This window comes from Chroicocephalus ridibundus, chromosome 11 (genome assembly GCF_963924245.1).
Source record: "Chroicocephalus ridibundus chromosome 11, bChrRid1.1, whole genome shotgun sequence".
Lineage (NCBI taxonomy): Eukaryota > Metazoa > Chordata > Aves > Charadriiformes > Laridae > Chroicocephalus > Chroicocephalus ridibundus.
In genome coordinates this window covers 14062115-14089526 of record NC_086294.1, presented here as the reverse complement: position 1 = coordinate 14089526, position 27412 = coordinate 14062115, and the positions used below count along the sequence as shown (strand labels likewise).

At 40.2% G+C, this 27412-nt stretch overlaps 1 protein-coding gene across 7 annotated transcripts in view; it reads right to left on the bottom strand.

Annotated features, from left to right (window-relative positions):
- Positions 1-27412, bottom strand: part of RAPGEF6 (Rap guanine nucleotide exchange factor 6) — a 129685-nt gene that overhangs the window by 23388 nt on the left and 78885 nt on the right. For 4 of the 7 annotated variants that reach the window (XM_063348945.1, XM_063348949.1, XM_063348947.1 and 1 more), the window contains 16 exons: positions 26126-26257; positions 19070-19253; positions 18127-18263; positions 17193-17351; positions 16498-16650; positions 15819-15983; positions 14520-14627; positions 13961-14164; positions 12727-12835; positions 10493-10736; positions 9995-10152; positions 8941-8955; positions 6279-6519; positions 4007-4390; positions 1980-2191; positions 946-1069 (listed from right to left, as the gene is read on the bottom strand). In XM_063348945.1, coding sequence (XP_063205015.1) covers positions 946-1069; positions 1980-2191; positions 4007-4390; positions 6279-6519; positions 8941-8955; positions 9995-10152; positions 10493-10736; positions 12727-12835; positions 13961-14164; positions 14520-14627; positions 15819-15983; positions 16498-16650; positions 17193-17351; positions 18127-18263; positions 19070-19253; positions 26126-26257 — 2729 coding nt within the window. The remainder of the gene's footprint in view (positions 1-945; positions 1070-1979; positions 2192-4006; positions 4391-6278; positions 6520-8940; positions 8956-9994; positions 10153-10492; positions 10737-12726; positions 12836-13960; positions 14165-14519; positions 14628-15818; positions 15984-16497; positions 16651-17192; positions 17352-18126; positions 18264-19069; positions 19254-26125; positions 26258-27412) is intronic. The other 3 variants (XM_063348946.1, XM_063348951.1, XM_063348948.1) reach the window with 1 other exon arrangement.

Here is a 27412-nt window from a genome sequence, read left to right as displayed (position 1 = left end):
CACTGGACGACCACAGGGAACCAAATCTCTACGCTCATATATCTATATATATATATTTATACACACACACACATATATATATGCACCTATACACACACACCTATCTATCTGTCCATATATATACGCACACTTATACATCCCATATCCTGCCACGCACTATTTCCTTCCACTGCACAGATATAACTGAATTTTGTCACCAACTCCCCCCCCGAACTGCATCCGGGTGGGGTTTGTCTGCCCCCTGCGAGGCAAACCAAGAGTGGAAGGAGAGGACGACCAAACCCTTCCCGCAGGGATCTCCAGGCAGCAGGACCGTGCGCAGACACGACAGAGTCGCTGAGGCTTTTAGTTCCGACAGTGGGAAGCAAACAGAGGCAGGAAATTATTTAGTTCCACTAAGTAGAATCTGGAGCTAATCAGCACCAGGTCAGAAGTTGTGGTGCTTTTATTCTGCATTTTGCTAACACCACCTGCTTCCAGCCTGAATATATCAAATAGGTGGAGCAAGCTATGTTTAGAATAAATAAAAAAATATCTTGTTTGCTTTTAGTATATTTTCAGTGGAGTTTTCTTTCAAAGCCACATTTCAGATTTATAGATGCGTGATTTAGGTGCTTTTTTTATACCCATGATTTCCTCCCTAATATTATATCTGTCCCAAAACTCTACTGATACTAACATTTTATTTAGCTTAAATAGGAATCATTAAAATTAGAACCTATTCTTCTTTGCTTTTTTAGAAGACAACAAATTGGTTTAGTAGTCATTAAAAGCAGGTCCTGGAAGCATCAACTGTTCTGCCATAATTTGATAGACCGTGGTTCTGATGGTAAATGTCAATGGTGAGTTACACAATGAAATGTTAACAGAGTGATGCACACACAAACACACATCCCGACCCGCTGCCAGACACCTTCAATCCTACTGTCTTTCTAAATTGCACACCTTTGTCTGAACATTACAGCCGGATCCATGTTTGCTGAGGTCATTCTGACAACTTGGCGAATTTCTTTGGCAATCATTCTGAGTTTCTCAAAATTTACCAGGCCATCCACTTTGGAATCATTTCCTGCATAATTGAAACACACACACATATGAAAAAAAAAAAAAAGAGTAAGAAATACTTTTTTTAAAGAGCAATGTGTTTCTAAGCCCCCACATTACCCTTCCTCCCTCCTGCTCATCCATCAACAAAACTGCTTTAATCATAATTGAAAGAAAACAGGAAAATCTGGCAAAACACAAACGACAGTCAGGCCCACTCAGATTACCTAGTATTGCTCTTGTTAATCTATTTCTAAAGTAACAAGAATTAGTAGGAGGAAAAAGAATTAAGTGAACTGTGCCCAAATTCATTGGCATAGATGTTAAAATAACATAAATATAGAACTGACATCAACAACATTCACATTCTGAAATTGGTTCAAATAGTTCTGAAACATCACAACTGAGAATTGGGCATATTTTGGAAATGCTTAACGCCTTAACCAATTGTGAACAGAACTTTGTGTAAAAGGAAAAAAAAAAATGGAAATGTTTAAACAAAACCCCCTTGAAAATGCTGAAAGCAAGAGTAGGAGGTGATATATCATCGGAGCTGTCTGAAAGCCACAACATGGAACGAAAACCTGGAAACATTGCAGCAACAAGTTGTTGTAAGAGAAACAGATTTGAAGTAGTGTAACTACCAGTTCACACACTCACCTGCTCTTCCACCCTAAACCTTAGGACAGCTGATGAAGATTAAGCACCACTTTTAAAGTATTAAAAATATGCATTTAATTACTAATTTTTGTCTAAGATCGGTCCCTTCCATTATGCATTCAGAGTTCTGTTTTATTTTACTCCTACAAAGGATGCATTAAAAGCATCCTACTGGTGGCAGCTTCTTTCAGACGTTTGTTGAATCACAGCGCACTGAAGAAAAGGCTAAAGTGTAGTCAATTCTTAGTTTATTATTTCTCTACGTTTGACATTACCTTCATGCAGAAAGGTGATATCCTTCTTGACAACAGGAAAAAGTGGAATAATGGGAGGCTGCATGCTCTGGCTGCTAAGGATGTTGCGGTATTTTGCCATGTTTCGAGATGGATCAAAAAGATCTTGAAGGTCTCTGAGGTGCTTTTCGTACTTGCTCGGTAACTTTTCCCAAGTGCCTCTGAGACGTGCTACCGGTGCTAGATTTAAGCCGCTGTAAGGCAGATACACTTCATTATTAGCTGTTAGTGGAATCGCTACCTTTCATAATGAAATAAAGGTTTGATTTTTTGTTTTAAGGATTAAAAATAGCTTTCACAAGGTTAACCGTAAACTGCAAGTTCATCACAAGAAATCTCTGCTCTTCACTTTTCTGGGCACGTGAAGAAGGGAACTGTAAAAAGCACAACTGCTTCCTATTCACTAGGGACAAATTTCACATTATTGTGCCCTCATTCTCGTTAAGTAAAAACGTATCCATAATTAGTTGGCTGCAATAAAAAAAAAAAAATTTAAAATGTAATATATCCATCCTCCCTATCATAACTTGTCACCAACTTTGCTCAAGAAATTTTGCAATGATTCTAAAGCCCCTGTAGCTGCAGAACTGGAAAGTAATATTCTCCAGCATTCGTTAGTAAAACCAAAAATCATACAGTTGCTGAATTTGCCATTGTAAGAAGATTTTTCTTTTTTGAAAGCTTCAAAAAATTATTTTGTATTTGTTTCATTTTTTTTATTACTGATCTCTCTCCATGCTATTATCAAGCCACAAACAAAGCCTTCTCTCACACGAAAAATCAAACATATGCCACCACACAGCTCCTCTTTTCCGTGCTCCATTAGGATGGTGATTTTCCTGTTTCATGCAACATATGGCATCAGACTGATACACAATGCAGGGCAAGGACGAAAGAGAACCCCTGTGGCATGTGCTAACAAAAACATATTCCTCTGGAACTCAGGGTAAAACAAAAGCTAATTTATTTGTTTGGTTTTGGACCAAAGACCACTTCAGTCATGGCTTGATTAGACTTAACTAAGAAGCAGAAAGAATTATTGCTCCACCCACAATAAACCATGAGAAATTATGGAGAAGAATATAGAAATTAGATTCAGTATCCACCTGTGTATTCACCACGTAATGAGCAGCCACGGTCCCAATGGCTGCTCAAGCATCCCTTAAGGAAATTCATGAAGTCTTTAATGTATGACTAAACAGAAGCCAGTATCATTTGATGAACTGGCTAGACATGGCAGAAGCTATTTAAAAATGGTATTTTCAAAGACAGTGCTGATGCTGGGATACAGCGTGAATCCAGATCTTTGTCTGATGAATCACAGTACTTTTTTTAAAAAAAAAAAAAAAAAAAAAAAGTAAAGCCTGGGTATAACATAAATGCAAGTAAAGGAAATGCTGAGATCATGCTGTTAAAGTAGCAGCATCTAGTATAAATCAGAAGAGAAAGTCTAAATGTGCAAATGAAGAGGGAAACAAAAAAATCCAGAAGCAAACATATGACAGGAAAGAATGCAAAGGAAAATTAAACTAAAACAAGATGATTTGAGGAAGTCCTTACAATAAAAGGAAGAAATAAAGTAATCTCATCATCGCAGATATGACTCAGTGCACACTGAAAAAGTAACAATGAATGAAAAAAAGAAGGGAAATTGGGTGCCAGAATCACAGAAAATGACAGCAATGTTCAGGCAGGTTTCTGAAGTTCATCAATCAAACAATGCTTTTGTCCAAATCTTCTCTTTCCCTGCCAGGTAACAGTTAAAGAAGAGACTGTCACATCACCCACTGCAATAAGACTGAAGTTCTGAGGCTGAGGAAGGCAAAGACGGCAGCAACAAAACATCTCTTTGTACAGTCTGGCTTCTGAAACACTGGGCAATTCCCTTAAAACCACCCGGCACCATCGGTAATCTGTCCAGGATACACCTATTTCTTTTCTTTCCATTTAGATTAACAGAATTGCCTCCGCCAGCACAAATCAGATCCGACAAATGGGAAGCATTTTACCTTATAACTGCGAACATGGAATTGAAGTTCTTGCATTCTCGACAGTGGAGGGCAATTTTAATGAAATGCTTAATAATCTTCATTCTTTTGAGTTGGTTGGGCTCTGCTAAAATTTCCATGGCAACCCAGAAGGTCTCTTGATTGATGACATCCTCAAACTGTTTCAGGTGAGCATTCCCTGTTTTGGAGTCCAGCTTATAAAGGTCATCGATGTATTCTGTGGGCTCAATATTGCGGAATAATTCAAAGTCTCTCATGGAAAGCTGAGTGGCGACCTCAATGGTGCTCAGCTGCAGGAGGGAAATTTGGCTTTCTCTCAGCAGCTCCTGAGCATCCTCGTCTGAGCATAAGGTCTCTGTCTCCATATTGTTTTTTAGATAGTACCTAAAGAATAAAAGAGTTACAATAAAACATTAGAGATGCTCTTCAGAGTGTGTGAACACGAAGACATTGAACTTCACTGCTCAACGTGGACGCTACTGAGACTGCAGGGGTGTTTACGCGAGTCTTTCCACACTACTGTTGACAACCCAGAGAAAGAGGCAAGAAGGCACGGCACAACCTTGTACTTCAGCTACAATAAACTACCATCACTACACTGAAATAAATAAAAAAAATTCAAAAGCTGTTTTAATCTACCTCTTCGCTAATATTTTCTACTGCATACCGCAACATGCCGTAGCTTTCACCTTCAGAAAAAGGTCAGTTACTTTTCCATTTGTAACTTCAGCAGTGAAATAGTGAAATAACACTTTAAACACACATTAGTCCTGAGAAATGTCTTGCTAATGTATTCCTCCATTTCTTACACAAATCTAGTGTGGTTTCTTACATAAATTTAGTGTGGCATATTAATATTTACATGAAGCACATAGTACTCAGGAAATGAAAACGTATCTGGAAAATTCATTTCCATGGTCCCAAGCAGATCACTTTCAGATATACAGAAGTTTATTCCTCATAAACTCCCCTCTGTTGCCTAGCAAAGACTAAAGAACTTTTTACTTAATAAACTTTCTTCTGGTGCGGATCAGATAAAAATGAATCACTTAACATTTCAGAAACATTCATAACAGTTTACATGAAAATGGAAGAATTTATCTCAGGTTAGTATCAGTTCATTGCAACATGACATCACTGAGAAAGAAACTAATTGTATACTTTAATCCTGGAAGTACATGTGGAAAGTGTCAGAATAAATATAGGTTTTTTTCCTTTTTAAGTGTAAGCCACTATGTAAGTTATCCTGATCTGCTGCATATAGTTGCCATCAAGCCAGCTGGCTGTAAATCTGGGGAGGGATTTTTTGGGTGCAGAAGAGGAAGGTGAAACAAGGAAGACAAGAGGAGAAGGAAATGTGTGTTACTGACATTCACTTGCTTGTTCTTCTAATAGACACCTGTCTATTTTAACTAAAATGTCCCTCCCCAATGTTTCTTTCCGATGTTTCACAGAATCATAGACCAGAATTACAGAATCGTCTCAGTTGGAAGGGACCTTTCAGATCATCAAGTCCAACCATCAACCTAACTCTGACAAAACCCCCACTAACCCATGTCCCTCAGCACCACGTCTCCCCGGCTTTTAAGTACCTCCAGGGACGGTGCCTCAACCCCTTCCCTGGGCAGCCTGTTCCAATGCTTCATAACCCTTTCAGTGTAAAAATTTTTCCTAATATCCATCCTAAACCTCCCCTGGTGCAACTTGAGGCCGTTTCCTCTTGTCCCATCGGCTGTTCCTTGGGAGAAGAGACCGACCCCCCTGGCTACCCCCTCCTTTCAGGGAGTTGTAGAGAGCGAGAAGGTCTCCCCTCGGCCTCCTTTTCTCCAGGCTGAACACCCCCAGCTCCCTCAGCTGCTCCTCACAAGACTTGAGGGTGCCCCAGACCCCTCGCCAGCTCCGTTGCCCTTCTCTGGACATGCTCCAGCACCTCAAGGTCTTTCTTGGGGTGAGGGGCCCAAACCTGGACACAGCACTCGAGGTGGGGCTTCCCCAGTGCCCAGTACAGGGGGACGGTCACTGCCCCGGTCCTGCTGGCCACACTGTTGCTGACACAGGCCGGGATGCTGGTGGTCACCTTGGCCACCTGGGCACACTGCTGGCCCGTATTCAGGCAGCAGTCAACCAACATCCCCAGGCCCTTCACTGCCAGGCAGCTCTCCAGCCACTCTGCCCCAAGCCTGTATCGCTGCATGGGGTTGTTGGGAACCAAAATTTTCAGTCCTAAAAACCAAATCAATCCAAACCAAAATCCCAACAACGGCCCATTTACCGTCCATTGAGTTGAATCCTGTCGGCCAACTTAGAGAACTGATCCGGGAGCCTCCGCTGCTTGATGACGCCCTCGGGGCTGACGGAGACTTCGCAGAGGGAGTAGGTCTCCGGGGCTCCCGTCAAGTTGAATTCGTGGACGGCGTGACTCACAACCTCTTTTGCTGTAGTGTCTTTGCTGATGATAATGTAACAACTCTGCTGATCTGCTTTGAAAACTCTAATTACTTGATCCGGGATATCTAAAATAACAGAACACCACCTTTAAGGTATGAAGCTACTTTTCCCTTGAAAAGACACAAGGTTATTCACTGTATCATTTGATAGCCAGAAAACAAACAAACAGATATTGAGCAAAAAAGCCATGCTGGACTTGATAAATATTCCTTAAAATATTCAGTTATTTCCCCCAACATTGAGAGGAAAAAAAGCGACAACCCTTCTCCTCTCTGCATTTCCACAACTGAATTAATCTATGTATTATCCCATGACCGCAATCAAAGTACAAGACATCTAGATCTACTACTGAGCTGGAGACTGTCCTTCCCAGCGCGTCTCAAAAACACTGGCAGCATCATTCCATCTTTGGCTCTTTTGTCTTTGCCAGAGCCAGAGGCGACACAAGGGCCGGGACCCCCTCCCCAGGGCCGGGAAGGCACCGAGCACACATGGATGGGCTGTAGGCGGGAGGACGGGGTGAGGAAAGGAGATTTGGTTGCTCCCATAACTACTGCGAACTTTCACACTCCCTCTCTCACCCTGGAGGAACTAAGCTGCTGCCAGCAGCTAATTCTTTGGCTGGCGTACTCATTTATAGCACATTTTATGTATTATAAGTGCATCAGAGAACAGCTTTATTCCAAGGCAGCCTACAGCAGGGAATAAGTACCTAAAGAAACACACGTTTAACCTACAGCCTGATGATTGGCAATAATTCACTCCATTGGTTATTACAGAAGGCTCGATTTTCAAAATAAAACTGATTGGAAAAAAAAAAAACTTCAAGAGTCAGAGTGCACACTAATTGAAAACTCAGGGAAGCACAGTTTTCCCCTTCCCCAAACTCTGAAGAGTAAAACTTCACAAGTTTTCTGCAGACCTGAGAAGGCAGGAGGCTCTCGCTGAGCCCCCTGCACCTGCAGCTATTCCAAAACCACGCCGGAGGCAGCAGTGCCGTTCACTCCGGCAGCAGGGATTCCCAGGGAGAGCAGCGAGGGGCTGATCCTGCAGCAGCAGGCTCCAGAACAGCCCTTCACTTCTCTCACCAGCCGTTAATACCCTCAGCAATAAGTGCCAAACCCGTGGACTGTGGTGTGTGACCTGCCACCGAGGGATGCCCCGGTGCCGGACAGGACAAGGAGTGACCGGGTGTCCCTCTGCCCTGGGGGAGGATCCGGCACTTTTGTCAGGAGAATCGACCTGCTGGGTTGCACATCCCGGTCCTTCCAGCAGCAGCTCTCTGAGCATCCAGTTTTACACGCTGCTTACCCCATCACCTATACATTGATTTTTCTCTGTCAAAATCCCCTGCTTAAGGAACAAACAAACAAACAAATCTCTTTTAATGGGGCAGTGACCTTGAGGTTAACTTCTTCCTTGCATCAGGACTTAATGGTGTTATGGGGGCAAGGAGCAGGAATTTCAGGGCAAAAAGCAAGCAGGTAATTTATGATTCCGCACCAAAACTTTCCCCCTACTGGGGAAAAAAGAAGCTTCAACAGCAGCTGCAAATAAATTGGAAAATGAGGGGAAAACCAGTGTGTTAGAAAAATTTCTGACCGAAAACTAACCCTATGAACAGTTTCATTGTTATGACTTAGCACATTACCAGAATAGTCACGTCAATACCTGGGGAGTAGTTGAATTTGAAAAGCTCTATGCATATATGAATGGGGGCAGTAAAAGGGAATAGTAAATATTATGTACTCATTTCAGAGTGAAGGTAGGGAGAATGCCACATTGAATAATTTGGGAAATGACTGCACTCATAAAAATCATAATAAATCAACAGAAGAGCCAAAGATCCATATCTTGGTATTAACTTAACTAAAAATCAGAACATATAAAGTATAAAATCAAAACTGAAATGTAATTTGGGGAAAAAAAAAATAAAAAAAATCACCACGCAACCAAATCAGTGTAACCTGTAAGTGACAGGTGATGGAAACTTCTGTTACAAGCATGTGTCTATCTTCATGGTCTTTGCTTTTAAGCACATAAACATTAATAAAAATTATTTTCCTCTGCATGATGCAGCTTGTGGTTACAACACAGAACAAGTTTGCATGCACAAAATTTTAGTTTTACAGAGTGCAATAGAAGAACAAACTAAATATCGAACTGCGTTATCATCTAAAACTTCCGTTTCTATAAAAGGGACGTAAAGCAACCTCATTCCTTTAAAGCAAGGTCACAGCAAAGGGAAGGAACGTGTCAGCAGCAGAAATGGGAATAAAACGCAAGTGCTCGCAGCCTCAGCCTGGCACGGTGCCCATAAAGGGAACCAAGGGCTTCGGTTTATTAAAGGGAAGGTTACCCAGCATGTGACTACTCAGTGCCCTAATAGTCATAACTATGTCAATGCAACATCTGGAAGTGTTAAGTTCAACAGGCAAGCCATGCAATATTAAGGTCTCCAGGATGCCATACATCGGGATACTTACAGTAAAACCCAACAGCTGCCGGCAGGAAAAAAAGAGAAAAACTGTGTCAACACCAAATCAAGATGTTTACAAAACTTAGCAAGAGTAGGTAGTACACTGTCAGAAATATTTTGCTTTTCTCTGCCATTCAAAAATGACAGCTTATTCGTTATAGTAAACTTAAAAGTAAAGGTTAAGAAGGACTAGTTATCCACATTTCATATTAAGCAGTAACTTGTGTAATATCAAATGAAGATTCTTAGAGAACATGTGTGTAGCTCTCATGCAGACAGCGCAAACCTGGATTTGCAGCAAAAAGGGAATTTATTTGCTATGGGTATTTATGCACTTGACAGAGTCTATCTGTGCATATCCCTTTTAAAAGGGAAGTCTGCAAGTTTACAAAAACATAAGCCATAGCCAGAAGGCACTTTACAGAATATGTAATTATGCACAGAACTTACACTTGAAACAGGGAAACACGATTCTGACTTGATGTATTTACAGGCAGCTGCATATAACAACAAATCCCTCCTGCAGCCACCCCATAAACCGTATCCCTACGGTAACAGCAATGAGAACACAGACTACACATCTCAAAGCATTCTTCTATTTTTTTTTTTCCAGACATACAGTTGAATACATGTAATATTTGTAAAACTTTACTATCACTATGTTGGTACCACAGCGGTCCTAAGTTTATCTGCAGTACTGCCTGAAACACATATTCAAAGACAGTGGACGGACAAATGGAATCACCAGGAGAACTGGCATCAGGAAGAGATGACAGAAGACAAAGGTGCAGACAAGAACAACCTGCTTCCACCAGAGCTCTGGTAAACTCCAGTAAACCAAACACTCTCAGAGGTGGCAAAATGCATTTCTTTGTAAAAAGAAGTTAAATTTCACATTACAAAAAAGCAAGAGAGGTTCTAGGCAGTTTGGACCTGTTTGGGCCACGAGATAAACAGGTAACTGCACTTGGAGTGTTTGAAGCTGGTAAAAGATGTAATTTTCCCCCTGAACCAGCTGCCTTGTAATCATCCTGCAAATCAAGCTAATGCTGGTGTTTTACCTGAAGGATTAGAGAAATCCAGAATGCTCGTCGTTGGCTGCAGCAGGTCAGGGCTGCTGGAAGAGAGCGTTCCCGGAATGGGCATGATGGCCAGGCTGTGCCGGCACTGCCGCGTCCCCACGATGCTGTCGTCCTGCGACTGGCTCACGCTACCGTCACTGCAAAACACGTTCGTTTCAAATTACATGCACTAAGCTCCTTATATTCACCTTGGGATGAATGAAACTGGGAAAAAATAATGGCGCTCGGATCTTTTAATTACACGTTGTAATTACATGTAGACCAGCTTTCAAAACAAGGACGGAGGAAAAGCAGATTTGAAAGCGCTCACTGGGAGAAGAGAGATATTTTGGTTCTTGTTCTGCATTTATGGGTCGGATTTGCTGCATTTTTTTAAAAACATAAGCAACATGGACAAAATGACTGAAGATACTAAGAAACTAAAATATAACGATTTAATAAGGAATGATACTGTTTGACCAGAAAAGCCTGACAAACCTGAAGAGTTTTGGAGGCAAGATGCTGAATCGGGTCTTGTCTAAAATTTTCCTGATTCTGTTTCTCCCACCAGATACAGTGTTTGCTTTCATCTTCTTGTTCCCTTTTTCACGGGGAAACATCTGTTCCACATCTCCAGGCATATCTGGGATGGAATAACGGTTGTTTTTCTTTTCTGCAATTTTTGGAATATGCGGAATTCCGTTCTTCTCTTGTCCTATCCTGCAGAGCAGCTCCTTGAACACTGCAAGAGAAGATACAACCATTATGATTTACCTTTGCACACTAAAACCTCCACATTCTTCTTCGCCACTCAAACCTTTTTCTTCCCATACTATCCCTGCAGAAAAAGTGAACCAAAGAGTTACAAACCAGGCAATACATTGCATTTTAATTTTGATTCTACGAGTGTGGGTCTTTTCCCATTTAAGTTTTGCTTTTGATACCCTGGCAGAAAGAGTAACCCCAAAACGTTCAATAAACAAAATCAAATATTCTGCGTAGCGGAGTTCTCCTGTCTGCTTTGGAAATTAGCACATATCACAGCAAATTTAATAGACCTAGTATACCCATACCGCATAGACAGCAGGGAAACACTGCGTTCATGGCAATCACCTCTACGTATTTATTGACTTTCTTGTCTGCATCTTTCCTGCAACAGCGTGCAAATGCTTCCTCAAGAATAACTGTAAGACAGACTGATATTTTCCAAAACAGCCTTTGTTTGCTTTTAGTAATACGACTGAACAGAAGCTGCATCAAGATTCCTATTGCATTTATCAAACTAAGCCAGTCTATCACCAAAACTGACATGGCCCGAGATACAATTCCATGGAAAAGATAGTGTTTATGTTCTTTGCGTTTCTTCCCACATATAAAAGGTGAGAACAATTTCTTCAAAGTTGTTTATCAATACAAAGTATTCTTTTAAAAATATTTTAAGAATCTTTTAAAATCTTTTTAAATCACTCAAGTCAGAAATTCAGTATTTTCTGTTGAAATGTGGGAGAATGCAGGACTTCACAGAGTGAATTTCTCTGATTGCCCCTATGTGCAAGACAACCAGGACTTTATAGAAAGTCCCAGCCAAATTGCGTATTTCTATTAGGTAACAAAATTGAAGGCTACAAGCCCTCATGGTACCGATTCAAATATAAGAATGGGAATTGCTCTTTGTCAGCACCGATTAAAAAGACGGGGTAATAAGTATCGCTGTTGAAAAAAGTTTCAAGACATGAATTCATTAAAATGCATCAGAGACGTCACCCTGAAATTCTATCAGCCAACAGGAAGAGGTTGGAATCCACTCCTAAATGTACGGTGCTTACATTTGTAATACAAATGAACAACCTATCGCTGCCTCAGTTCCAGCTGTGCTTTATTTTACGTCATTTCACATTACTCTGGACCACCAGTTACTGCAGTTGATTTATGCCTTTTTTTTTTTTTAATTATGCCATAATTTTTTTAATTATGATCTTGAAACCTTTTACCTGCACAGCAATAAACAGGAAATAATTGTTTTAAAAAGCAATAGCGAAGGAGGGGAGGTAACTGGAGGAAGAAAATCAGAAAAAGGAGACCATCAGAAGGTCTCAGACACAAGCAGAGAGGCAGGAGCTCCCTTGTGCGGTGTCTCTCCTCTCTGTAGCTATGGTTATTCTGTTGCCTGAACAGGATTACGGAAAAAGAACAGATGGTTTGACTGAGATTTTTTAAGGAGGTATTTATGTGTTTATATTCACGTTGACAATTAAAAGCCAACATTTATATGTCATACCGCTTTTTATATCCCCTTTTCAATCTTAGATATAAAGGCAATTTATCCTATCGTTCTTGCAGCCATTATGAAAACTTTTCCAAAAGCCCAGTTTGGGATTTTTGCTGTTTCTTGGCAAAAAACAATTTGGCCCAGATCCCCTGGCTGTGCTTCAGCCATATCGCATGAAGGGACACTAAAGCCGCTTAAACAGTCATTTGAGGATTTCTCGGGGAGCAAAGAGCTGGCCAGGCTGGCTTTGTGCCACCCAACGCGCAGCCCTTGGCACACGAGAACTTATCCCAGCAAACAGAGGTGCAACGAGGGGACTTCGGCACAACTTCGCACTCCCAGAGCAAGTTGGGGAAAAAAAAAAAAAAAAAAAGGTGGAATCTTATTGCAGTTCGAAAGCCAGAAAGACTGGAGATTTTCCCTCCACATACACAAAAATACACCATATATAAAGTCTACTCACCAAAAATGTTTGTTTTTACAGTAATGGAGAGATGAGTGTTGTTCCTTAAGATTTCCAGAGCTTTTACAAAGGTAATGTTCTCAAAATTCTGTCCATTTACTTCCATTATCTTTAAGAAGAAATAAAAATTGGACTATTAGGAGAACAACTGTTTATGACAGACTTACAAATACAAAGGTGATAATACAGGCACAGCAGAAACTTTCCAGAAGTTATTATATCATCTTTACATCAGTTGTAGAATGAAAACATTCATTGTAAAATAACTATTTTCATCACGTCAGTGAAAGTATCCCCTGTAAACAAGCCAGGACCTGCATTTCTACCTGACAAATGCTTTAAACGAACATATTGTCTGTGCTAACATGACATTCTTGCAATTAGGAACTGCACCTGAATCCAAAATGGTGGATCACGAACCACAGAACTGAGATTACATCAAAGATGCTGGGAGGGCTGGAGCCCCTCTGCTGTGAGGACAGGCTGAGAGAGCTGGGGGGGTTCAGCCTGGAGAAGAGAAGGCTCCGGGGAGACCTTGGAGCCCCTTCCAGTCCCTCAAGGGGCTCCAGGAAAGCTGGGGAGGGACTCTGGATCAGGGAGGGGAGCCATAGGAGGAGGGGGAACGGTTTCATACTGAAAGAGGGAAGATTTACTTGAGATCTCAGGAAGAAATTGTTTGCTGTGAGGGTGGTGAGCCCCTGGCCCAGGTTGCCCAGAGAAGCTGTGGCTGCCCCATCCCTGGAGGGGTTCAAGGCCAGGTTGGACGGGGCTTGGAGCACCCTGGTGTGGTGGGAGGTGTCCCTGCCCAGGGCAGGGGGGTGGCACTGGATGGGCTTTAAGGTCCCTTCCAACCCAAACCATTCTATGATTCACTTGGTATGAACTGTCATTGCTCCACCAGCCTCAATGAACTGGGATGACTCGCACTAGGTGGGAATCAAACAAAACCAGCTGATGGCTTCAACTTAACCATATCTCCAACCAGAAAGTGTCCTAAAATAACCACAACTTGTTTTTCTTTTCCCTTTCTGTTTCTGAAACATTTAAATGTTTTAAATATTTTGAAAACTATTTGATAGAAACCCATTTAACATGCGTAAACTGAAGCTGGACTGTGGCATTCACAATAGAATGCTAGCCAGTTGTTTGCTTTTAGTAAACAGCATATGCTTCTTGTTGAGAACACTACATTTGGTTGAACCCGAATATTTTAAGTGAACTTTATTCTTTTTACCTGATCACCGCGCTTAAGTCCAGCTTCTGCTGCTTTACTGCCCATTTCCACAGTCTCTACAAAAATACCAAACCCCTTGTCGCTTCCCCCAAGGAGGCTGAAAAACAGCGGCGAATCTCTAGAAGGTTTCTGCAGGGTAATTTGTCTCCATTTTGCTTTGGCAGCGCAGGCAATATTCAGCAATCTCAGATGTCCTTTCATTTTCTGTAACAGAGAAGACACAAAATGAACGTAGTGTTTCTTTTCCTAGAAATGGAAAAACAGTTGTGAAAAAAACCCCAAGTGCCAGAAAAAAGTCTTTTGATGCCATGTATCCAAATCTTACTAAATAAACCTTGGCCTCTTTTGCAGTAATGCAAAAACACATAAATGAGTGTCATATGTACTATTTTATATGGGCTTTATATCTAAATATGTATTTAAGAATGAATATGTCCACGTTAAAAGCCATCTATTGACTGTTAGACTTGCAGACTACGATGTGTTAGTCACTTGTAACACTGGAAAATGAGAACATGTAATATTAGAAAGTATGACCAGTCGTTCTTTTTGCTCCTACCGTATCTTCCAAGTTCTTTTCAAATTCTTCCAGAAATCGAGTCATAGCAGGATCTCCTTCGAAGTCATTAAAATGATTGTTCACCCACAGTAAGACCACTCTGGTAACCTGTAAAAAAAATTATGTGTTATGTACCTGTGATTCTTCTCTTACAGCAAAGAGAATAGTTGTTGGCTACAGCACCCAGTACTTACTAGTGCAGAAATCCATCTTCAGTTAACTCTTCCTTATGCTGTTTATAAAAGTTATCTTTTTAAAGCATCCTAATGATGTCCTTAAAGAAAGTTCTCGGAAGTACGTTATGATAACAGAAAACCTTCTTTTAAGAACTTCTAGTTGAATCTTCAGGTTTCTTTTGTACGTGCTACAGAGTTACTATCATTCATGATAAAGTCAGTCTGACGATTGTTTTATCCATCCATGTTATAAAAAATGCTAATCTATAGCAGTTTCTCTTCTGAAAATAAACAATTTCCCCTTTTATTTGCTGAGAGCGCTGTTTTGAGCTGAGATGCCTTTTTTTTTTTTTTTTTTTACTTTCCTCTTCTTAAAAAATGGTAGTTGTCAAAATGAACAGCATGGAAAAGGTAAGAAGAGAAGCAGTAACCACAGCAAAAGACCCCAGACAATTTCCTATGCAAAAAAATACAGCGTTTTGATAGTCTGTTGGGTTTCCTTCAGCTCAAAGGTAGGACACATAAAACCGCTGGCTAAGAATTTTACTGCTATAATTTTCAACAAATTGGACACGGATGCAAGTTCCAGACTATGGACATTTTTCACGTGTATGTGCATACAGTTACGCAGAGTTGAACCTCCTTCTATTTATGGAAGCATTTTTATCAACTGCACCTGTCTTGAGCAGAGTTTATTTTAAGTACAGAGTTTGTAACAAGCTGCTCAAACAAAATGTGCTCAATAGACTGAAAAGCTCTACAGCAGAAAATTCTGGAAGACAAGCACAATGGTGCCGTGAGAAGAAAGACGGTATGTCCAAGAGATCATGAACACAAGTTCCCTGCACTTCTGGTGAAAAAGGATTTCAGAGACTGGCATTTACATCTTTAAATTAAATAGAAAACAGTATTTATCATTTTGCAGAAGAGAAACAACGTTATACCGAATTCAGGATAGTACACTATATGCATACAATCCTTTCTTGATACTAGTGAAAAATACTTTGCTTTCAAATAGTTCATATAGATATCTCCAGCACAATCCGAGTTTATCAGCAATAAAAAAAGGAATCAATTTGTAGACATTTTCACCAGAAATACTAAAGCTCAGACTCAAACCAACCTTATCTCTGAGGCTGTCCACTGTGAACCATTCCAGGAGCTTATTTCCAACTTCCAGGGGGCTTGTTAGAAATGTTCTGTATGTTAGAAGGAAATCTTCGATGTAGGTTGGATCCACAATAGAATGTTCTTCTATTAAGTGCATGATGAGTCGCTCGGGTGTTGCCTTAAAATTTAAATGCAAAAAAATAACTGTTATCTCTCGTCACTACTTCTTCCCTAGAGAGTATCTTAACATAAAACCATGTGAACAGTACAATCCTTTTTCCAATTTCAGTTACAGCAAACTCAGGAGAAAATACACTAATGTGTTTAAATCAGAACTTCATGCGTCCCTCAGCCCAAGTGTTTTGCATCGGTAATACCTGGCTAAAACAATTAGTAACTTCCCTTAATTTTATTTTTACTCGAAGTTCCTCTTCCAGATTAGAAAAACCAGGTCAATCCATAAAGATGCACAAACAGTGCTCCCAATACAAAGCTCAATATATGTGCTGAAGAGGTCTAATATTAAAAGAGATGAAAGTATATTTGTAAAATAATATAAATTCCTTCTAATCAAATTTTTGAGCTGAGACAGACAAAACTGTGTATGTCTTCTACATTCAAACCAAAATTGTATTCATTTACTAATAAATAAAGGTTTAATAGATGAATGGAAAGCACAGAAAGAAATTCACCTTGATAACGATGTGTCCTTTTCTGGTTCCACTGCGATCCAGCTCCCTGTGCTCCTTTACCATCACGATCTCTCCTTCTTCCTCCACTTTATGAGTGTTTTTTTCCACGTGGTTCAGAATCCTCCAGTAGTCTTGCTGGGCTATACACACAAACTGCCCCCAGACAACATGGGATTGTTAATGAATATGCAAACCATGAATGTATCCCCATCTCTGGGCTGCTTCAACACAATCACAACAGCACAGCATTTGATACCAGCCCCACTCTGTGCTGCCCAACTACACGAGAGAGAGTTAGAAACAGAAGATAAACACAACTGGTCACCTTCTCACATCTCCAGAAGGTTGCTCGAATGGGGTAAACTATATAGAGGACAAAGCCTGTGAGAAGTGGAAATGGATATTTTCTATTTATCTGTTCTTGCTGTGTGTCAATCGCATACAGAGCGTGACTGGGGTGGACCGAGCTTCTGTTTCAGCACAAAGCAAAGTTCCCATTTCTCACGTTAACGGCAGTGTGAAATAAATCTCAGGTATTCAAGAGTGTACAACTAACCCAACATCAGCAAAGCCCTGGACCCACAAAATACCAACCTCCTTTTTTCTCCTCCTGGAATAAAGATCATGAAAGTAGTCCATTTTCTTTTATTAGATGCTTAAAAATACGAGGTAGTTGTATAGAATTGTAATCTTACCTGACAATCATCTACTTTGGTTCTGACCACTCCATTCATGTACTGTTTGTCCAGAGAGGGAGTAATCCCAAAACTATTTCCCATACAGAGACTCTCACTCTTCCCATCAGGATAGCTGATTTCCACTGTGCCATTTAAAATAACATACCAAGAATCGAGCTAGAGGAAGTAAAAAACAAATGTGAAAAGTGAAGCTAATTCAACAACTTCTATAAGCTGTTCCAATGCTCTTATCTCAGAAAGGCTTTTTCTTGCAGTCTCCAGTTTGTTTTCACCACAGTTTTGCAACATTTAATTCACTAAAAACGTGCACTGTAAGGCAAGCAATAAAGATGACTTAAACAAGAACGCTTTTCAGCATTCTTCATTCATTTCAGAACTAATTCAGTAGGGAGGAATGCTGATGAACAGACAGCTTTTTTAATCAGTGGGCTAATTGCTACAATATATTTATACCATTTTGTAAGAATGAAGACTCTTTCCCTGGGCACCCGTTTGGTCACTACCAGAGATGAGTCTACCTCATCCTCTTGGAGGGATGACCTGCTATGGCCATTCCAGATGTCTTGATCCAAGGGCAGAGAGATTTCAAAATAGGGATTCAGAGCACTTCTGTTGGGAGCCTAACCACTGGTAATTTGAACATCTGTCTCCTTCCGCTGAATATGTGTGGATAACAACATACTGAATGCTGTGTTATGTCTGTACTTGGCCACGTTGAAGTCTTGAACAAGACAGTAATACACAGGCAGAATCTCCCCAAAAGGATGGGCTACGGTTTGGGTGTTCTGGATATAGGTCACGGTGAGAGAAGAATTCTCTAACTTTCAGGTGTGGAGATGGGAAATGGATTTTCTAGCCCTTCACCCCCAGATGCCCTTGCAAACTTACTGCTGCCTATAGCACTCAAACTGCCACATAAGCAGTAACTTACCTCTTGGCCGTCTTCAAGTATGATGGCTCCTGCTTGCTCTACCACTTCAAATATCATCACTGAGCAGAGTTCTCTTCTCACAGACATAGTCATGTTGGCAAAGGCAGGGAGCTGATGCATAAATTCCAATAATTGCTCTGTTAGACAAAGGAAACATTGGTATGAAGACTGCAAGGCCCAGGGGTTCCTTAGACACCTTACCCTCCACAGGTATATTAAATCTCGGTTAAATTCACGGAAGAATTGCTCAGTGGTGTAACAAACCCCATTAGTGCCTGTGGCTAAACGAGCCCAGTATGCATTCTGTCATCAACAACCGGAACCCGGCTCTACAGTCTCAATCGTGTTCTGATTGACTCTGACGGCAGCGGTCTGGCTAGAGCGTAAAAGCACTTCAGCTCCAAACATTTAGAACAACTAAAAATACCCTTCAGTACAGTAATTATAAGCTTGATAGGAGCACGAAATGTTTTTCTAGTGTTTAGAGAAGTTATCTGAAGTATAGCGTAATGCAAATTTTACTATTTAACTAATGCAAATTTCTAGTTAAACACTGCAGTAAATCACTTGCATCTTAAATGTTTTCCAGTATACAATTATTAAATCTATACTGCAGTAATAGCATATACTCTTTGACAGTAATAACATTCAACAGTTTCAGGCAGTCAAAATCACCTTGCTACCTATCCCCCCCCTACATCAACACATACAATGACTGTAATATTTAACATCTTAAGCACCTCCGAGACTGTTTTTTAAAATACTTCATTTCTCAGAACAAATACTTTCTCATTAAAAAGAGATATCATTCAATTAACAGTATCACTAGAGCAAAGCGATCTCTGGAAGGCATCATTCGTAATTATGAGGATATACATATACACTTTTCTGATATGCTTCTCTTACAGATGTCCTTTAAGAGTTGTTATTTTTTTCTCCTCACCAATATCATCATCAGTTTTATCTGCAGGCTCTTTCTCAAGGCACTCTCGTACAACATCTCGCCCTAGAAGCGGATCTGAAGTTCTGTCAATATCTTCATCTTCCTCCTCTTCTTCATCTTCAGAGTCTACAGGTGCTTCTGGAAGACCTGTTAAATCAACATCTCCCATCTCACTCTCTGTAGCCTACAAAGAAAACATCCACAGACAATGAGTTCCGTTTCTTCAGTATGACGGCTGAGCTCTTAGGTAACTCATACAACAAAAGAAATTCTGTGAACAATTCAAACTAGAAATTGTAACAGCTCCCTTTCTGAACACTGAGAAGAACACATTACACTGAAAACAACAGTTACAGGATGGTACAAATACATACATTGGCATAAAGCAACACCATGCTACGGGCATTATCATCACAGGTTCTGAAAATCAAATTAACATACTGGGACATTTGCTCTCTGTCTTTACTTATATCCCCCCCCACCTCCGATGAACTACAGGCAGTACAAACCCATCAATATGAACTCGGTGACACAGGAAAAAGCAAAGCAGATAGACTGGCTGAAATAAAAGGGATTTGATCTTATTTTTAATGTTGGTATTATAACGTGGATTTGAATCCTGGCACAGAGCAGGTGCAGCATATAAACTGGGGGGGGAAGGAGATAAGGGTGATTATTCCTTCCTCTATTAGCTGATTCTCACTTTATCAGCATTTACTCTTTCTTGCCCATTCATGTAAACAAAATGGGGTTTTTCCACAATTTGAGGGTCTGTATTATTAACAAAATAACAATTTAACGGGGCAATACCATCAGTTACCCAATGCCTGCAGACGCGCTTCTGCTGCCATCAATAGATGGCAATATAGACATCACCCTGAGCAAACACATGAAGCAAGGGCGAAAGAGAAAGCAATACTGGCAACAAAAAGCAGGATCATATAGGAAACATTTGCAATAACTCCTTATGTAAAGTTTAAATGATGTAATTGTGTGAAAATAACTTTGCAAACAGATGGAAGGGGGGGGAGGAGAAGTAGTATCAAATTTGCAATTTCCACAGAGTAGTTGCTCCACCACTTCTTTTTTCTTTTTCAGTTTAAGCCAGCATGCAAATCGTTTGTCTGTTCAAATTCAAAAATCTGAACAACAAGATGTGTCACTCAGAAGTATAAAGCAATCATATAAAGACTTCCAGAAAACTGAGTTTCTTTTTAAATGAACACATTTACAATATTCACTTTAAAAGAAAACCTTAAGATTTTACAAAAACACCGCTGACAAACTAACGCATCAAACACTCGGCATGTTCACAAAACCTTCAAAGCAAAGGATGGGTCTTGTCCAACCTGCCTTTGAACACTTCCAGTGATGGGGCAGCCAGAACTCTGGGCAACCTGTTCCAGTGTCTCAGCATCCTCATCGTAAAAAACATATATATATCCAAGCTAAACCTACACTTTTTCAGTTTAAAACGGTTGCCCTTGCCCTGTCACTACAGGCCCTGGTAAAAAGTCTGTCTTATAAGCCCCCTTAAAGTACTGAACGGTCTCCCCGGAGCGTTATTCCCTTTTCTCCAGTCACTGGGGACTTCACCTGACTGCCATGACTTTTCAAAAGAGATGGAGAGTCCCTCAGCAATTCCATCAGCAGCTCCCTCGGGACCCTGGGGTGCACCTTGTTGGGTCCCATGGACTTGTGTATGTTCAGGTTCCTCAGGTGGTCTCAAACCCCATCTTCTCTCACCATGGGAAGGCCTTCATTCCCCCAGTCCCCGCCTTGAGGTTCAGGGACTTGAGAGATGTGAGAAGTGGGACTACCACCGAAAACTGAGGCAACAAAATTGCTGAGTACCTCAGCCTTCTCCATGTCACTAGTTCTCCTCTCTTATTTGTGGAAGGGAGGGAAGTACATTTTCTTCAATATTCTTTTTCTGACCAACGTACTGTAGAAGCCCTTCTTGTTGTTCTTCACATCCATTGACAAATCCTGCTCCAACTGTGCCTTACCTTTCCCGATCCCAACCCTACACATCCCTATATTCCTCCCAGGATACACATCCTTGGTCCCACTGTACGCATTTCCTTCTTGCGCTTTAGTTTGATCAGGAGGTCCTCACCCAGCCATGCTGGTCTCCCGCCTTCTTCACCTCAGAAAAAACACCCCTGATTTTAAGTGATTTAATCACAGCAGACTGCACTGCCTCCATCTTCCTACTCGCTCCGCGTTGCTTGGCTAACGCAAACCCAGCACTTTGACAGCTGAGCAGCATTTATCTCCTTTTTGCGCTAGACAGAAAAATACTGGAGTTCAGATACAACCTTGGACCTTTGAGCTTGTCCTCATTTTAATAATTAGCCAGCAACCCTAATAAATAAGGTCTACATGATTTAACGTAAGTATTTCTTTCAGAGTAGGATAACAATACATATAGGGTTAAATCTGTTTTATATTACGTCACTTTACTGGCTCATGTAGCTCACATTAACAATTTTGGAATTAAGCCCAAGTGCAAATTGTGCTTGGAGAGTCTCAGCAGCACATGATCAGTAGAGCATTTTATTCAAGGACTTTCCTAGCATTTCTTCATCTAAATAGCCACAACTGATATCAACTTTTCCAGGCACAGTAAGACAGACTACGGTACTGATACCCCCTTTGATAACCTCAATTTAAGAGAACAAAAGCGAGGCTATAGGTTCTACGGAAAAGTGACGCTTTAAAATTTTCATTGTAGATCCAGATAGGACAACAAACAAATCTTCTCTTTCCTTGATAAATAAGTTACAATTTGATCAAGCCTTGAAATAAGAGATGGTCTTCAAAAGATTACGTGCAGCTGGGTGACAAAGGGTTGGCAGGTCAGGCAGCGCTGGGAGGAAGAGGAAGGATTTTGCTCATAAAGCTGTCTGCAGAAGTAGCTGCTCTTCCCAAGCGCGATGCCCCAGCTGCTTCCATTATCAAACATCAAAATCATTCCTCACGGAAACATTTATGAACTACTAATATATAAAATGAAACCAGAAGCTGCAACCCTCAAACCTTTGACAAATATGGATTTTCAGGATTGGGTCTGCAGGGCAAGAACATCTCCTGAGAAGGCAACAGGGACAGACTCCAATGGTGAGTGACACGTAGATCAGCTGGAAAGTTAACACCAGTCAAAACATGTGTTTGCTATTTTAAAAATCATACTATTATTACTCTATATATAGCACTGCAAATTTTGCCAATTAACGTGTTTCAGCCATGTTTGCCAAATACTGATCACGGAGATGTCCTGTACTGGCCTACGGTTTGGAAGCCGAAGATGTAAGAACTGGTCCTTGCAATGTTTTGGTGATAATGATACCTATCACACTAAATTGGGTGTCAGAAACACACACCGACAGGAAAAAAAAAGTATTAAATATGCTTCCATAGAAGATTTCCTGTGCCATAACAATTTCATATGATAATGTATTGTAGTGCTCGTCATTCCTGATGTGACCGGCTATTAAAAGCAAGGGGTTTTTTTCCCCTTCCCTCATGTCATTTCTGTCAGGGGAGAAACAGCCAAGCCTTTTTTCAGAATTGACAGAATAACCCTCAATGCATATTTTATAGATAATCCATTTTAATATCAAAACCTTAACCATAATTGGAATTATCGCTGGGCAGTAATCTTGCTGCCCACAAATCGTATGTACTGACAGAGTGACAAATGAAAGATTTAAAAAAAAAAAAAAAAGAAAAAAAAGAGAGAGTTAAAGAGAGAAACTTAAGGCACACTACTGACAGAACTAAGCAGGTAAGTAAAAAACAGACACCAATTGGTTGGTCATTAAGGAACAGCTATTGATATTGATACAAGCAATTCATTCATTATAGCAGAAGTGAGATCCTACCCACCTCCATCCATCCAGAGATGCGACCTGTGTCACCTGTGCTACCCTGCCCGACTTAAAGCCCATCCGATGGAAGCACAGAGAAAGATGTTTTCCTTCTGTAATACCTGTTATTTTTCCCAGAGGATACCTATTACAGGCCAAGCAGCTGTTTGCAGAAGTTTAATCCCTCATTTCAACTTCCGCACGCAAAACCACCCAGCTTCCCCTACCTCTGGCTAAACACCGTAGTTCTGAAATTAAGCATCCCGTCAGAAATGGGCTGAATGAAAAAATTTACAAAATCATTTAAAAAATCCGCTTCAAGCAAATTAAAGAAGTTGTTTTAAAAATTGTAGGGAATAACTCACTTTTTTTCTATATTTAAAAAAAAAATAAAATGTTGACAGCCCACCAGAAAAGCAATTGCTCTGCAATATTCCAAGCAAGCCGGACTTTGCAATACATCCATTTAGACGTTTTACCACATAAAGACTGAAAGGTCCAACAGGGAGCAGTAACAGTACAGGAGAAGAGAGAAAAATATCTTCATAAATTTATTTTCATTAAGTTTCTGCAACTAAGTGAGGGCTGAATACGACATGTCGCCAGCAGCGCTCCCAGCCAGGGCTCCGTTTCTGCTGATCTCACCTCAGGCTTTATATTCAGCTTTTCCCGTTCAACATCCTGCCCCAAGAGGCGGCTGGAACACGGGAAACTCCTTTCAACACGATCGATGAGCACAGTGTACACACATGAACAGAAACCCTTTCCAAATCTTAATAAAAAATTGTTTCATTCTTTGGTTCTCCTGTTCTGACCATAGGATTCTGGAATTACATTTGCACTACTTACTGTAAAAATTAATGTTAAGATACCATTAATTCAAAAGGTCATTTCAAGGCTACATTAATCAAAATTATTCAAAAATGCTCTTCCTCTGCTGACATTAATGATACTCCTAGAGAGTTTGGCATGTAATAGATATGAAGCTGACTGCAAAAAGCAAAGCATCATTTTCCATGCAGTTTATGAAAAGCTTTATTTTAATGTACCAAAAACGCTTTCAGCTACCGAGCCAATACATTATACTCAAAATGTAGGTCTACTGCGTGTCGAAGAGATTCTCTGCCTTCATAATAACATGATGAATATTGGGGGAAACACTTTTCTTCTTCTTTCTGGTTTCAAAATCTGTCTATATTGACGTGTCCCTGCAATATAACGCTACGTTAAACGCTGTTCCGTGCCATTATCACACACCATCTATCCATGCACGGGGAACTGGGTGACAAACAGTAAGAGACTTCTCCAAAACTGTTACAGCTACTGCAATGAAGTCCATAAAATACCCAGCAGCTTTTGGCAGGTTACTATTTGCACATTATGCCTATGAGAACAAGATACAAAAAATTCACTAAAAAAAATAAGAAGGGGGGGAAAAAAAAAAAAAAACAGTGGGTTGTTGGGGTGGGGTTTTTCCTCCCCCTCACGACATGCCTGTTGCACGTCTCATCTTCACCCACATGCTGGACTCTCCACTGCTATCTTGCAGGATCAATGATGCCGTAGCTATGACCACCCATTGCTCTAGTGTTACCTTTGAAGATCTCACAGGAGCGGAACAGGAGGAACCTGCCTTGGCCACCCCCCACCTGCCTGCAAATTCCCAGCAAAACGTACAGCGACCCTCTTCCCTGCAGGATGCAAAACCAGGCTCGTGTCACCGAAAAGGAGGTTCTTACCTGAAAGGTGCTCACTCCTCAAAATTAATAGCAAATCTGCAGTAATTTTCACATTACTAAATTGATAATTCCTTAGGGTACAAAACCACATTTCACCAATGCTTATTTGCTACCGTGCATATAAACGTGCCACTCCATTACTTCTTTTATTTATATAATTCTTATTTGTTTAACAATTATGCTCTTTTGGCATTTTCTGAAGAGTAGACATAAGGCATTTCAAATGCAATTAACCACACACGACAGAGTATTCACTCGTTACTGGAATTCTATTTTCTTTATCAATAATATCCTCTAAGTGCTTTTCACTTAGAGCAACCTCTCCCAGCTACTCAGGTAGACAGAGAGGCAGACGATGCTCAGGAAAACTGTCCATCAGCATCCTAATATAGGAGATGTCAAGGTACAATACACAGACTAGTTCTGGTGACTCTGACTAATGAAAATCAATCCTGTTGACTCCGAAAATTTAAAAAATAAAAATAAAATAAAAAAATACGGAAAAAGATATGGAACAAAATCTTCCAGCACTGCCTCTCAGAAATCAGAGAATTCGTTTTGAAAGGACTCTGCGGGATGCAAGCTTCTCCTGACCTAGCTGGCAGCAAGCAAATTTAAAGTAGTAGTAAGGTAATAGATTAAATAGGACAAAAATGCATAAAGATACTTAATGTTCTAGAAGGATAACGTTCCAAAAGCTTTTAATGCTTTATTTTTAAAGTTACCTAGCAATACTTTCCTGTAAATAAGATACATCACCAATCTCTGTTTAGTGTATAGAAACAGTACCCAGACAGTACCAAGGGAATCAGTGTCTAAAATTAACTTACACCTGCGTCGTGCTCAATAGTTGCTATATACTCAGGCCTGTAGTTAGATTTCAACTTAGAAGTGGAAAAGCTGTGCAATTCCTCATCAAGGCAAACCCAAGATGAGCATCCTCATCAGCCAGAATGAAAAAAAATCCATGAAACTAGCTCTGCAATTTGACAGGAGACAGGGAATTTATTAAGTGTATTATGTGTAAACAAACGAAAGCCATCTCTGGATTTCACTCAACTTCTGTTCCCAGCAAGCGACACCACAATTTCTACAGTCAACTGGTGCAGAGAGGGCGTTTATTACCAAGCTTTTGTTTGCAGAACAGAACATCTGTTATTAGCAATAAATACAAATAATCAAGGAAGGTATGTGAAACACCAGAATGACTTCATGAAATTTGTTCCATTTCAGAAAGAAGGAAAATGATGCCATAAATCACCAAATGCGACTTTTAAAAGCAACAAGTCTGTCTGACTTCTGCGTGGCTGTGGAGGTGGCAAGTCACACGAGCAACGCAGGGATACGCGGAAGCGTCAAGAGGGCAAGTCTTGGATAAAGGGCCACTGGTTTTTTTTATGGAATGTTTAACACCAAGGAAAAATAAGAAACAAATGCAGTTTTACCTGATAAATGTCAGAGAGGCTGCTGCTCCCCGAGTCGCTGGCAATGCTACATCCCGACTGGCTGGAGGGGACATGAGTCACCTGAGGATGAGGATTGTCGGTGAGATGCATCTTGGTAAGATCAGCTGGAAGCTGTAAATAAAACAGATTTGGGGAAAGGCAGGAAAAAGAAAGGAAAAAAGATGTGTAAGTCTGATTTGAAGACAAAGTTATTCATAAAACTTTTGTTACGCATTCGAATATCCACCTGCAACTTGACAGACATTTGGAGAAAAAGCTAATTTAGACTAAGGTTGGCCAATCACATCCAGATTTTATACAACAAAGAGAAAATGATGCACCTTTCAATAAAACAAAGGTCTACCCTCTTTACAGCTACCGGATATACATCAGCAGGACTAAGAATGCATAAAGTGACAAATAGATGACGCCGGCCAAATATCCCAGAGTCTTCAACATTAGCTCATGCTGCAATCCACTATGGAGCAGGATTCCTGTTTATAAATTCAATTCATGCCTTAGTTCAAGAGTAACCTTTAGAAAACATCGATATAGGACAAAAAGTAATGTAATCTAAGCAAAAGTTTTGGTCCATAAGATGCTTTGAATTTTCTTTAAGAAAATGAGTACACAGAAAGAATATTAAGAATTTTTGGTACATGTATGTACAACGGCACTTCTATTTTATATATCTATCTGTAAATGAACACACGTAGATAAGATATATAAATTTTAGTGCATGATTGAAGACCGCAAACATGTTCTTTCTACTGAAAAACGTAAAAATCAGCAGCAGGCTTTTTTGGAATCAGAGCCACATGGAATACTATCAAATAACCAGTCTAATTCAGATCCTCATTTATTTTCGTTTCTATTATTTTTAAATTTACACTCAACTATATAGAAAGAATATTGTATCAGTGAACCACAGCATCATAGATTCTATGATAAAATGGTAAAACATATATACTTCTACCATTTATACATGAAAAAATTTATATACTATTCCTTTAAAAAAGATGTTCTGATGCAGAGAAAAGTCCAAAACTCCTCTGACAGCACCAAGTACCATGATAGAAATGGTTTCTTCTGTAAAATAAAATTCCACGCAGTCATGTCAGCCACTAGATATTCAGTTCTAGGAGTTAAAAGATAATATTGTACAAATGTTGATGATCCGATATCAACTTTATAAATACTGAGGAAACTGCTAAGAAATGGAAAGCAGGTTTTCATTTGGAATCACATGTTTCTGTGGATTTTTGGAAGAGCAAAGAGGAGAAGCAC